Source organism: Pieris rapae, chromosome 14, assembly GCF_905147795.1.
Source record: "Pieris rapae chromosome 14, ilPieRapa1.1, whole genome shotgun sequence".
In the NCBI taxonomy this organism is placed as follows: Eukaryota; Metazoa; Arthropoda; class Insecta; order Lepidoptera; family Pieridae; genus Pieris; species Pieris rapae.
This window is the reverse complement of record NC_059522.1, coordinates 3,571,795-3,585,931: the sequence shown is the minus strand read 5'-3', so window position 1 is coordinate 3,585,931 and position 14,137 is coordinate 3,571,795. Positions and strand designations below refer to the sequence as shown.

Below are 14,137 nucleotides of genomic sequence, written 5' to 3'. Positions count from 1 at the left end.
ATACGGGAGATTATGTCACAATTTGATCATCGCTTTATAAACAACATTGCATACTATTACAGCATTGTTTTTCTGTTTACATTATATGTAACCATTCATATATTCGTTTAAGAAAACGAGTTTCGATTATTTATGTGTACACTTTCATTAACTGCATTGCAGTCTCCATTAATTGATACTCGGTATGCAAGTTTTTGCGATAGCAGAAACTAGATCTTTCGTCACAGAAAAGCAAAAACTATATAACCTGTTGTAATGTCTGTGATATCTATAGTTAGAGTAAAAAAGTAATTTTTCAGGCATGTTGACTAGTTACGGCTACTAAATGTTTAGTTTAGCCAAATAGAAAAACTAGCAATATATTAGTTTTATCCTCGCATATTCAGTATGTAATCAATCCTTACAAAGTTTATCGTTTGTTTCAGGTTCGAAGGTCTTTGAAACTCCGAGGCCGTCGTAAAGAGAAGGAGAAGCTGCCCTCTGGAATCACTGCTGATTACACGGCTTCTCTATTCGCACATCTCGAACAGGATTCAAATTATTCCAATTACCCAATAATCAATACCTCTGGTTCAAATTCAAACCTTAGTGATGAAAACAATCATTTGTCGCCGATTTACCCAACCACTCATACCTGGCACAAAAAAGATGGAGTCCTGCAGTCAGATAGCTCAGAGACCTCCTTAAATTCTTTAAATAATCCCAACAATGCTAATATCAGCCCACGACAAGCCCCGAATTTACCTCCTATACCACCACGCCCACCAAAACGAGGCATACTCAAAGGCCCGCGCTTAAGCAACACTAGCTCAAATTCCCAAGAAAGTAATGTCCATAATTCAGATACCGTAGATTTCTCGAATGGTCAAGATTCGAATGTTTTGGCGCGAAATACGCAGCAAAATGAACTTATATCTTATGGTATCCCACCCTCTAAGAGCACATCGTCAAGTGACGATATGCAACTGATTCAAAACTTCACCAAAAAAGTAATACATAGTCCTGTCGAAACCCAATTCAAAAATTATAAAAATAATGCAAACTCAGCTATAACAAAACAAGATATCGATGAAGCACCTAAGACAAATGGTAATGGTAATAGTTACCTTGGCGTAACTTCTACGTCACCTAGTGCCGATTCCCTTACCGATACTACCAACTCCTCCTTTGCCACACCACCGTTTTCTACTTCCCCTGTCGGGGAATCACAAGGATTTCACAGATGGTCCAGGACTAGTACATTCGACGACGTTTATTTACCATTACCGACGATAACTCCATTGCACTTGCCTAAACCTAGAGTTTTGACGATACAACGTCAGAAAGCGCCAAGAAATGACTTTGGATTCAGCCTCCGTAGGGCAGTGATCCAAGAAAGAATTTTTATCGGCGACATGAAAGATTTGACAGGCACTGACATAGCACTGGTAAACGGTGACAATAAATGTAATGGAAATTTAATGACCAGTAAATTAACGTACAAAGCAGTGATCCTTGCTGAACCAGGTTCATATCCTGGTTCAAGTGAAACAGGACTGATGCCCGGAGACAGGCTTTTAGAAGTAAACGGGGTAAACGTTGAGGGTAAAAGCAGAGAGGAAGTTATTGATCTTATTAAAAGCAGTCAGGATTTCGTAACTGTTAAGGTAAGGACGATCGAACAAATAATATTTTTACCTAGTTAACCTCATGTGATAAACGTTTTGTATTGTTTCAAGCAAATTAAAGTTATGAGAGCCATACACCGTTACGAAAAATAACAGTAAACTAAAGAAGTTCTCATTCTTAATGTAACGCAAATACCCGTGACTGATTTTAATAACTTACGTTCATTTAAAGAAACATAAACTATTCTATAATTAAAAAATGTAGTTATTTAAAAACTCTGATTTTATTACATATTAACGTAATCACGGAGAAAGCTTCATTTTAAATAATATTTAATGGTTTTCAATGCACCGTATTCACCATACTATACTCAATCTTACTGCTTGCTGTAAGTATTATATTTTTAACACAAGGTATGATGGCCCGTGATAAAAAGTTAATAATATAACTTAAACTCTTTTTCTTTGATTTTTGATTTTAAGATTAGTATAATATACAAGTCTGCCGCAGGAGGTTCAATCAATGAGTGCAGCAGGGTTTCAACTACTGCTGCTAGGGTACAACGAAGAAGTGTGCTTAAAAATAATGTAGCATTTTTTGTAGCATCGGCTATTTCAATAAAAATCGAGCATTATTATTTATTATAACCCAGGTGCAACCAATAGCAGAATTATGTGAGCTGTCACGCCGTCGCGCTGCTGATGGTGGTGCTGAAGTTGAACTTTCTGACAGCAACGTGAGAGGTGGAACCCTCAGCAGATCTGGAAGCAGGCGATTCATTAGTACACAGGTAAGTTATTTATTTAATATATCACATAAACATTATAAAACAATTACAGTACATTTTTCAGTAATAAATACATCGAAAATCATTTATTAATATGACGTGGGAAACATTATACTAATAATTTTATTTTTTTTTTATTTATTTTTTTTGTAATAGGAGACAAACGAGCAGGAGGCTCTCGTGATGTTACCTAATACAGCCGCCCATGGGTACTCACTAAAGCGCGTATTTCTAATAAATGATTCCATGTTTGTAAATTATAAGAACAAACACTTGTAAAAAAGGTTTTTTGCTGTGTAATATTTGGACGTGTTGATTAACTACATAATGCGAATTGCAATCGAAATGACGTAAATAATTACATAAAATTATACTGCGCAAATTTCAATTGTTTGCTTTTTCTCGTAAATAATTCTTGAGATTTTTAATAATTATTTTTTTAATGTTTGAAATATGTACTGCCACTTTTCATGTGACACATGACAAACCGTACCGTGTCATTTGTCATAGTGGTCATAGATACGCTTTGCATAGGTTTATAATTACAATGGTTATATCCTTAACCTAATTAATATGTCGTGGTCTAGATTCTCTACAAGGTAAACGTTTATAAGTTCTAAATAATTGCATATCAACGTAACATTGCGTTATTAAAGCGGTAATTAGCTTGATGCTATATTTATTTATACCTACAATAAGTGTTACATTTTCCTTTACATAATATTTGTAACTGTACCTATATTTATATACTTCTAGTTATCGATATATATATATATATATATATATATATATATATATATATATATATTTAATGAAATATTTTAGAACTGCGTAATTTTATTTACGCCCCAATAGGATTTATCTTTAATCTCGCAGATAGGTTTATTGAGTTGTTCCCCTTGTCTATTGGACCCTATTGTGGTGAAGCCATTAATAACATTAAGAATTAAGGGCCCATAGCTGAATAAAGTTACTTGAATTTTCGATTGTATTAATTGAAATGTTTTCATTTTTATAAAGTCAAAGCAACCACATAAATCGTAATAAACCCAGATAAAGGAGAACGGTATAATTAATACCGTCCTTCATAAGTAATGCATTTCTCCATTGTGCCTTACTTCGTTGCTTTCACTAGTTATACACCTGTAGTCGCAAAGGACCTTGTTAACGGAGACACGTATTCCGTATAATATGCTAGCTTCCATTCAATCCAGACACTTGTGTTAGGGTGGAATACTTAAGCGCCCTCATACATTAGTACAAGCTTTAGCGATGTATTGTTTCTCAAAACCAAACGATTTTATGCTCTCCGGTCTTATGCAGCATTTCGCCTACAAGATTAATCCTGTATCTAAAGGCATTTATCAAACAAACAAGACACATTTTTCTTTTTCTTTACTTACCTAACTGGAGATTTTTCAATACGTATGGTATTTCAGAGTTCTTACCTATACGACTCGTAGGCATTATTACAATTATAAAACTCTAGCGTTAATGTAACAGCAAGCGATATAATTTTAATCAATTGTTAAATATTAGTAAGTAAAAAATTGGGTACATAAAACGGAAACAATATCCTATTTAGGTTTTTAGTGTAATAGATAACATGCGTTGCGTTGAAATACGACCTCAATATGGACGTGTACTCAATCAGAATTATAAAAATGCAACTCGTTTGAAATTTTTATGACTAGATCTATTTCATGGCTAACGCCTCAGGGTATGTGCGAAATATTTGAGTTCTATATAACTTGTATCTATATTTACTCCACGATCCTAGTAGATTTCTTTACAAGGAGGTAGAAAAGAAACAAAAATAGTCGATACAAAACAATAGGGTTAAGAAAGTCTCGTTGGTGTATCCTAAAAAATTTTGATCCGTTGATTTTTTAAATGTTAAATTCTCAAAAATCTAGCGAACTAAATCGGTCATGTTTAGATGTAAACTTTAGTCGGGAAATTGCAGTAGGTGCAACGGAGCGCGTAAGTAGTCTAGACGGGTCATATCTTACTGCGAATGAGGCTTCCTTTTGACCTGCGCAGAATAGCTTACGTTTTAGATCGTTAGACGTATGATGTAATTCATACCAAATTCTAAAACCACCTTTGACCAAAAGAAAATTAGTTATATATTGATGTCGACAGCAAAATCTGATTGAATTCAAAACTTGAAACATCTAGCTATTGCAACATTTATGAGAAGCCTGCATGAAATTTGTTATTCATTGTAAGATCTTACAATATGTCACAAATTAGAAGTAAGTAGTATAAACAACTTTACATTTAGATTTTTAAAACACCTAAAAGTCGCAATAAATCATAATTCCTACATCATTATATTATGTTTTATATGAAATTTAACATTTAAAATATTGTGTGTATTAATTAAAAAGACGGATTATATACTATGAGGTTGGTTGCAAACAAAAAGTCATGACTATAAAAATTCAGTATAACTTTATTTTTCTAGCCATTATACTAACATACATAAGTCTCAATTGCAGAATGATACAACTGTATTTTTAACAATAAATGGATCTCTATTAACATTAATACATTAAACATTTTAATATTTACAAAATAATCAAGGCCTGTCTTTTGTACAATAACCTAAGCAAATTTATTAATCTTCAATTAATCAACAATTTAGTTTACAGGTAACCTTCAAGGACTGACTATATTATATACAATATATATCAAAACTAGTGACTTTCGCAAACATCTTATCAGTATTTATTTTAAAGCCAACTCTGAATCTGAAAACCTACTGCCAACTCAACTAACCTTATTTAGTTAAGCAGGTATAGCTGAACTACCAACTACTTACTAGCTTCCAAACTTATATATAAATTCATTTCTAGTAATGATACAAAAGGGAACCATTAGGACAAGCTTCAGAGTCGAGACTTAGTACAAAGTATGACCCATATATCAAATCTACATATGGACACAGTCATACAAGAAACTTGCTAACATTTAGTATTTTCTTATACCCTTTTCTACTACAGAATGAAGTTAAACTTAGGAATATTTATATAAACAAATATATAACAAAATCAAATGTATATATAACTAGCAGACTTGGCCAAGTGTTGTTGTGGCTAAGGTTTTTGTTCTATTACATAGTAGTATACTACTATACAAGGAAAACGTTAGAATTTATGTGAAACGTTGGTACTTTTAACACAGCGCCATCTGTTAGAATTGTATCAATAAATAAACAAATATTTGCAATAAAATAATATTGCTGATATAAATTGAGATGTAAGCTATCCTATCTTTTAAGTTAGATCTAACTGCACAAATGCAGGTGCAGCTGCAGGTGTGCAAATTTGATTGATATTGGTTTGGTAGTTTAGGTGTCCATTGCTGACAAACATTGTGACAGGAGATTTATATACATATATTAAGATAACCATAAGACAACTAGCATAGTAATATATTAGTTCATATTACATAATAAGGCCATATTAGTTTAGTTTCTGGTGTATGTTTGGCATTACTCTAATTAATATTGATGTAACACCCAAGAGATAAAGGTGATATTCAGAAATGAGAGTTAGTGCAAAAATGTATTGAATTCTGACATATGGGAGCACTATATGTCAGAATTCAATACATTTTTGCCATAATAAGTCAGTCATAACTGTTTTATACTCCTAGCTTCATTTCTAAATGTCACTTTTATAAACATATTAAAATAGTCACTGTTTTAACATTTTTTTGTTTATACACACATTCTTGTCAATTGTTCTGCACATTTTTTTCAAAACTTTGCATTTCATACTTAGCTATCACATTGCACACTTCCATTTTAACCTTAGGTATTAAATTTGGTTGTAATTTTTTAACACTAGCTGCCATACTCTTAAAGAATACATCAATTTCATTTGTATTTTCTTTTAATATTTTCTCTATAAGCTTATCTATAACTTGAGATCTCTGTTCTGGTGTTTTTGGTTCTTCAATATATCTTACTAATTTAGGTTGGCTTGTTATTATTGGTTTTGGTAAAATTTTAACTGGTGTTAAATTTCTAGGCATTGGCGTAGATTTTTTTCTACCAGAATTCTTTCTTCCTATTTTTCGAGGAGGCTCCCCTGAATTCAATATTTGTTGAAATTTCTTTTCAGTTTTTGGAAGAATTTTAATTAAATTTTTAGAATCCTCTTGCTTTGGCCCATCCACAAGAGTGATCTGGAAATTACAGAAATTTAAAAATATATTTTTTTGCTTTCATTTGAAAAGTTGTGTAAAATACACTGTTTAGTACTTAATAAATTATGTATATATACCTCATAATATTCTTGATTGTCGGTAATAACTTGCTGTTCCGTGCATATTTCTGATGCATCATTTATGTCATCAATGTTCACTTCCTCAAATCTCCCCTCAGAATCACTAGCAGTTCCATCAATTGGCAATGAATCAAGGAATTGCAGTTTTTCATTTATATTTGTTTTTGTTTTATGCATTGTACCCAAACGCTTACACCTCATATAGCTATCTCGAAGACCGCGCCACCGCTTTTTGCACTCTTCAACTGTAAATGTTTTAAAAATGTTCCTAAGAAACACCATAACAATACTATACTAAAAATATACTATTTTAATGTTACTATTGCAAGGAAGTAAAAGAAGAATTGCCTTATTGTTAAGATTAAGTGATTGTCAGCTGAAGAGCAAAAGCAACATTTTGTTATACGTCATGTCTATTGCATTTTCCTTCTTAAGTCCTGCTACGTTCTCCAAATTATATTAACATGTAGTATTTTATAAGTTTCTGTTCTAAGACCACAATAGATCTGTAATCTTAAATCTAATGTTTACTTTTGCATTCTGATTTCTGAATACTCCAAAATTCACATATCTCTGCAGTTGTGTAATGCAGCACAAGTTGGACCAATCGGTTGACCTTACCTGGTTTTAATAATGCTTGAGCTATTTCTTGCCAAGTGGATACTCGAGCCAAAATATTTTTACGTGACGGGTCAAGAAGATTGTAGAGAAAAGTATGTGGCTTCACCAATTCAATGAGAGCAATATTTTCTTCGGATGTCCATCCAATTGCATTTAATGGCATTTTTTGCACTGTCTATAATAAATATTTGCTTGCGTCACGTTGCGTTTGCCTTCGTAAAACAAAATGTCTGCTAACCATTACAATCCACGAATCACAATCCAGAGACGAAAATAGACGCGCTGCGCAACGCGACGTCACAACTAGTCATAAGAATTCTAAATAGAGATTGGTCAAATAATTTGCCAGTCAGTACTTTTTGAGGCATGAGAGACATCTAGTTAATCTCAACCATAACGTGTTTACTTAGCTGTTTTTGTATTTGACGCTAGGTGTCGCTTTTGTCATTACTACTAAATGAATATTTAGCAGTAGTTCACCGAATTCTTTAATTTGACTATAGATGTCCTTGTTCACCAAACATTCCTAGTTACTATGAAGCGTATTGTGCAAGTGCAACGATCACATTAAGCAAAGATGAATATTTTTTGCCGTTGTATGTTTTTACATTTTGGTACCACAACATGTGGTGGTGTCGTCGTAAAATATTAAAAGACAAAACGAATTTATGTTGCAAACGAAAAAGAAAGAATACTGTGATATTTGAAGAGTTTTATGGGTCAATTTCGTAAGAGGCACAAGCTGTATATTATCAGCTTATCACCCTACAGTAATTTATAAAAGCTTAAATTTTCGAGTTTGTCTTCCAGTATCTTTTGTACTACACTTAGGTGTGATAAGATACAGCAGCGTTGATATTTTATACATACATATAATTTTAGTTAAATGATAGAAGGTTACGTTTGGAGTTTTTTAAATATATGTACCTACTTAGAACGCCCAGATGTTCAACAAAGAAATGAATTGCAAAAAACCATTGCACGAAATATAATATATTATATTAAATACGATACTTATTAGTGTCTAAACGATTACATTACTCTTACCTAATGAGGGTACACAACCTTTGAAGATAAAATAATACGCCGTTTTAATTTATATCCCTTTTGAAGTTATTCTGGTATGCGGCACGCGCTTTGTTATTGATATTTATCTGGAATCTTATTACTGAAGTATGTAAGTAAATAGAAACGGATTCGTATGGATGACTTTGAATAAAGGAGAGTAATACTTTTTTTAATAATCTTTTTTTAATTTTCTTTTTTATCGTGGCATTTGCTCTGTTTTGGTAAGTTTATAAGTAGTTGTCTTTATTTATATTAAGATTTCTTATTTATTGTTATTCACATTTTTTATTGTTTTCATTGCCTGGAAAAGTGTGATTAGACCGCTAAGACCGATAAGACCGCTCGTTGCAGCAACATTTTTAACTTTATTGATAATATTATTATTTAATTCTTAAGCGCAGGTGTAAAAATAAATTAAAACAATAAAAAAAATATATCTTTAAATGTTTAAAACATTTGAAAATATTGTTTTAAACTTGGTTCTATCAAATATGACAAATTTACAGGTATTTTTATTTTTTATTTTCGAGCATATTTCCATATTCAATTATCTCACACAACGCTACGACCTGTTATTATCTCATGTAGTTTAAGAATGTATGGCTAAAGCCAAGCAAAACAAAACTATAAGCTTGCGTTTGTTATGGAAAAGACTTTACAAAACCATTGAACCGTAAATTATTAGTTAGCACTGATTTGAAAAGTACTCTGCCGAGAAGTCTCAAGTCTTTATTAGTTTTTGTTAATAGGCCGGTTCTATGACCCCAGTTTTATCCAATTAGCAAGTCTGTAAATGTTTATTCCTAGTGAGCATTAATAAATATAAATTAAATAATGAAGCTCCGCAAAGCACTTTAACAATGATTTATAATTGGGTATATAAAATCATTTCGGAGTTGTGAGAGTATTATTTATATTTGGACGAGGGTGGGAGTCAGTGATGTGTGTAACAACGCGTCAAATTTACTTCCTGGTTCCTTCCTGTATGTAAGCTGAAATGATAAAATTAATATATGTATTAGTTTAATACACAATCTACGAGTTTAAAGAGAGATGCGATTCAATTTTATTGCTGTACATTGACATTCTAATTAAGTATTAAGTTTCTATTTAAGTATTGGATAAAGAAAAATACTCGCTCTACGCTGTTTCGCAGAATACGAAAATTCGTCGTTATCAAAGTTTACAATTTTTACCAGACTAGTCAATTGTCAGTCTCAATCTCTCTTTAGTCTATGTACTGTAGTTATTGAGGCCACTCTATGTGTTTGATCACTTATCTACCAGAAATAATCTGTGCTTAATAGCAGTTTTTTTAATGACGGCAAACCAGATCTTTATAACTCTGGATTCAAATTTGCCTTCATTTAAATCCACTTTATTTTAAATGATTTTAGACGGTGGCTTCGTTTAATAATCACTAATTGAAAATGATGTCATTGTTTTGTCTGCCTCTCACCGGTGGGCGATTGACATCTTCAATTCACCCATAATTGCTTTATTAAATTGTCCCCGCTGCTGATTGGTTAATGATAGGTCATTTGGCAAACTTTTTATTTGTGTACCATATTTGACCAAATCTCATAATGCCTAAACTAAAAGTCTAATCAGTTTCTTTATTTTTTAAATTTTAATCTAAGGTATAAATAATACATTTATATATCTTGCCCTGGTTATAAATAGAATAGTGATTTCGTAAACATCACCTAATATGACCTTCATGACGAAAATTGATTATCACCGAGGTGTTTCGGCACTCAAGAGACATCAATTTGACTACATTTACACATGTTCCCGTATGTAACGATAAAAACTTCCATTAGACAATAAGCCTCGTACGCAATGAAGCTTTTGGTCCAAGTAGTTCTTCGTAAGTAGTCAGGTTATGTCAAACAATCCATAAATCGATATTTATTTAGCTATCGTATTTACTATATAAAAATAAACGTTTATTTTGGAACATTAGATAGACAGGTATCACTTATTCCACGTGACATAAAGTGGATACAGCGAGGTTATTTTTATAAGTACCTTTTTACAGCTGTATGTAAATAAACTGAACAATAAATTATAACAAGGCTAAGTAACATTTTGTTAGTTTTTTTAAATTAGTACCAAAACAACGATGTACACCGCTTTATGGCCAGATAAACTAATTTAAGCTTAGTTAAATAAAAATTAATCACAATTAGTCAAATGTATTAAATAATTTTTGTTTGTTTGTTCCCTTTTATAAATCTTGTTATTGTTAAATGTATCATGTATTCCATCTTTGGCTATATTCTCAGTGTATTTGTTTGTAATTATATATAATTTATGTTAGCTGTAGGAGTACTAAATAAATAAATCAATAATTAATATCTACGACAGTGCTAAAGGTAAACGTTTAAAAAAAGCCAACCATTTGTATAGACTAGCAGTCTAAACCTCTGGTTTTCTGAATAATTAGGCTAACTCTCCGGTCATAAACTATAATCTATGTTTCCAATGGCCATAGTTTCAGCTAAAACAATATAGAGTATCTCTAATACTTGGACCTAAGTTGTCAACGCTACGTGATTAGAAATCACGCGTTTAAAACTTAAACGGCACGTAAACACCTAAACGAACCTAAACAGTTGAAAACCGCGCCGCGCCCTCAACGCACGCGCACTTGTGATCACGAATCGAATATATAAGCGATTATTTCGTGAGTGAAGTTTAGTGAATGTGTTTAATTAATAGTTATCGGTGTAGTTCGGCTGCGTAATCGTCTGTCAATGGTGACAGATCGATGTCTGGATTTGCAATTTTATCTTTGAACCAGTAGTGCGATAATCAATATTTGCAATAGTGAAAGCTTCTCATTAAATCCGTTATTTCAAAATATTATTTTTAATCTACACAAATATATATAAACAAAAATTTTGCTATTATAGAAGTGTTGTAGCAAAAACATAATTCCAAATTATGTTACTTTAAATAAATTCGCGGCTATAGTTATGGAAAAACCGATTTTTTGACGTAACTATAGAACACACAACATTCTCTTATCGCCCTATTATCATTGTTATTAATGTGTGAGCTTTTCTTAGCTTTTATGTGCCAGTTATGAAACAAATGCTAATTGCAGCTTGCGATATACAAGTTTGAATAAAATAATCATGTCCATAACACCCACCACCCGCAAATCTGTGTCATGAACACTAAAAGCCAATTAGAGCATAAGAAAATTGAATTCCAGTCCAGGAATCTCCAGAGAATAACTGTGCATCTATAAAAGGGATCGGAATTAACCGATGCGCCGGCGGTAACTATTTTCGTATCCAACCCGAGATCGACTAAGGAAACCGAATGGAACGCATACAAATGCATGTGCATTATGCTTTATGAATAATAGATTATCTATAGGGAAAAGAGCGGAAACTGACAGGTTACCCTAGTATAACACCGTACGATTGTAGCTGATAAGTTTGATGTCCTTACTGTGAATAGTTTGCTTTATAGTGTAGATGCTTCGTACCAAATGTGGAAGTTATGAAATCACCTTCGCCAACGGAAGGTTAAAGGTGTGAGCGGTCTTTGCATAATGTTATGTTTACTTAAATTTCACTGCACTCGAAAACAACCTACGCAAGAAGTTCGCCTCTTAGATTCAAACTAAAACAGAGCGACTGCTTTGATGGCAATTAAGGTCTAAGATTTCTGAGTGTTTACAAGATTTACTACGTATATGTATAAAAAATATAATATTTCAGTTGATATCAAATGTTAATGAAAGCGCGTTTTAATTTTTTTTTGTTTCATTGATTTATGTGTATAAATCTTACACACACATATTATACAAAATAATACATTTACAAGACAATATGCAATGACAAAAGATTTAAAAAAAGGAAAATTAAACATTACTCAAACTACAACTTAACTGAACTTTTTATTTTAAAGAATAAATAAATTGTTACTACTCTTAAATAATAATGATTGACGTTTCTTCACCAGGGAAAAACTGTTAGTTCGCGACGAAACATTTTACATATTAATTTAAATGTATGTAATACCGCTTTTACATTCAACCGTAGTGAGCAGGGAAGTGGGTAGGACGAGTGTGTAAACGAGATACTTACGAAATAATAATAATACAAGAGGCCGACATTAAATGAGTCAAAGTACTGTGGTATTTTTCTCTTGTTATATACTTTTATCCAGGGCATGATTTACCCTTAGGCTAATTAGGCTGAAGCCTAGGGCGCGACGAACTAGGGGAGCGCACTGAAATCGCGTCTTCGCTAGATCCTGCATAATCCCCTGTATACCTATTTCAACTAGACCGAGACAAAAAAATCTGTCAATTACTCAAAGTAAAGATACCAAAATAGATTAGTGTTACCAACTGCAGCTGCAAAGGTCTTCTTCAGCACTTAAAATAAGTAATACTACTATTTTAACCTATTGTTACTTGTGCTCCACATTCCGCCAGAAAAACTTACAGCGCTCTCGCTAATGTATATAGAAAGTTATTTAGAAATTATTAAATTTGAAATAAAATTAGGGGGCGCATGCCGATAACTAGCCTAGAAGGGTTAGAACTCACCATCAGTCTCTGCTTTTATCACTTCCAAATTAAAGAAGATGCGAACTTCACATAAGCGATGATATACTATTGTTAATAATTAGTTTTTGTTTTATTGCCTAACAAAATATCCGGGAACTATATTATTAACAATGTTGTATATAGATGTGTCACTAAAGCTCGAGTGGGCAGTGCGGGGGTTTTTGTTTTCACTTTCTTATTGCTTTTAAACGGCTATTGACAGCTGATTATATTATGTAAAAATCTTTTACTTTGTTTATCTTCGATTTCTGCAGATTTGCATAATTAGATACAGTTCCCTATTCGTTTTAATAGCATATTTGTTTATTTGTAATGGCATATAAGGTCTCTTATGTTGCATACGGTGGCTTAGTATGGATTAATGTCATTCTGTGATGCTATAAATTAATGTTTCTCATAATGTTCAGACAGATACATTATTCCTTCAAGTTGACATTCAAAACGCTATAATTGGTAAATCACGACGTCTACAGCTGACATTCATCAAAATAATTTAATATTGTTTCCCTCATGTATATATAAATTTTTTATAGGAGGCTCACCTGATGTTAAGTGATAAGGCCGCCCATGGACACTCTCAATGCCTTTTAAGAATTGGTACGCTCTTTTCTTGAAGGACCCTAGGTCGAATTGGTTCGGAAATACTTCAGTGGGCAGCTGGTTCCACAAAGTGGTTGTGCGCAGTAAAAACTGCCTTGAAAAACGCTCAGTTTGACAGTTGTGGAACGGCGGACGTCGAGGTGATACTGGTGGAATTTCGTATTCTGCCTCGATGTCCGACGATGAAATTCAGCTGCAGGTATTAATCCAAACATCTCCATTGAACACTCTCCATGGCATATGCCGTAGAAGATGCAGAGTGACCTCACATCTCTACGCAACGCCATAGGATCCCTCTCCGAGCGGCTTGATCCTTAGGCGTTGAGTTGAGAGGAGAGTTTGAGCTGAATGATGAAAAATTGAAGCAAACATATAAAAATAGGAAGTCTTTTATATAATAAATGTATTTTAAGATAAGATAAAATTGTAAATAAGATGAACTATGGTGCAAAAATGTAAAAGAACATGTTATTCCCAATCTTATTTTTATCTTTTGCGTAAGAATCATAGAAACTTTGGTCCTACTTGATTTTGGTTCCCGGTTGATTTGAGCAAGCATTC

At 32.7% G+C, this 14,137-nt stretch overlaps 2 protein-coding genes across 3 annotated transcripts in view; one reads left to right on the top strand and one right to left on the bottom strand.

Moving 5' to 3' along the window:
• LOC111004321 (unconventional myosin-XVIIIa) overlaps positions 1-14,137 on the top strand; it is a 136,667-nt gene that overhangs the window by 16,048 nt on the left and 106,482 nt on the right. The window contains exons 3-4 of one of the 2 annotated variants that reach the window (XM_022275315.2): positions 426-1,646; positions 2,261-2,398. In XM_022275315.2, coding sequence (XP_022131007.2) covers positions 426-1,646; positions 2,261-2,398 — 1,359 coding nt within the window. Of the gene's footprint in view, positions 1-425; positions 1,647-2,260; positions 2,399-10,996; positions 11,072-14,137 lie in introns of those variants that run through there. The other variant, XM_022275316.2, reaches the window with a different exon arrangement.
• LOC111004323 lies at positions 4,834-7,566 on the bottom strand. Its single transcript, XM_022275317.2, has 3 exons — positions 7,315-7,566; positions 6,691-6,938; positions 4,834-6,592 (listed from the first exon to the last, which is right to left on the bottom strand). The coding sequence occupies exons 1-3, from the start codon at positions 7,475-7,477 to the stop codon at positions 6,140-6,142; spliced, it is 864 nt and encodes a 287-aa protein (XP_022131009.1). The 5' UTR covers positions 7,478-7,566; the 3' UTR covers positions 4,834-6,139.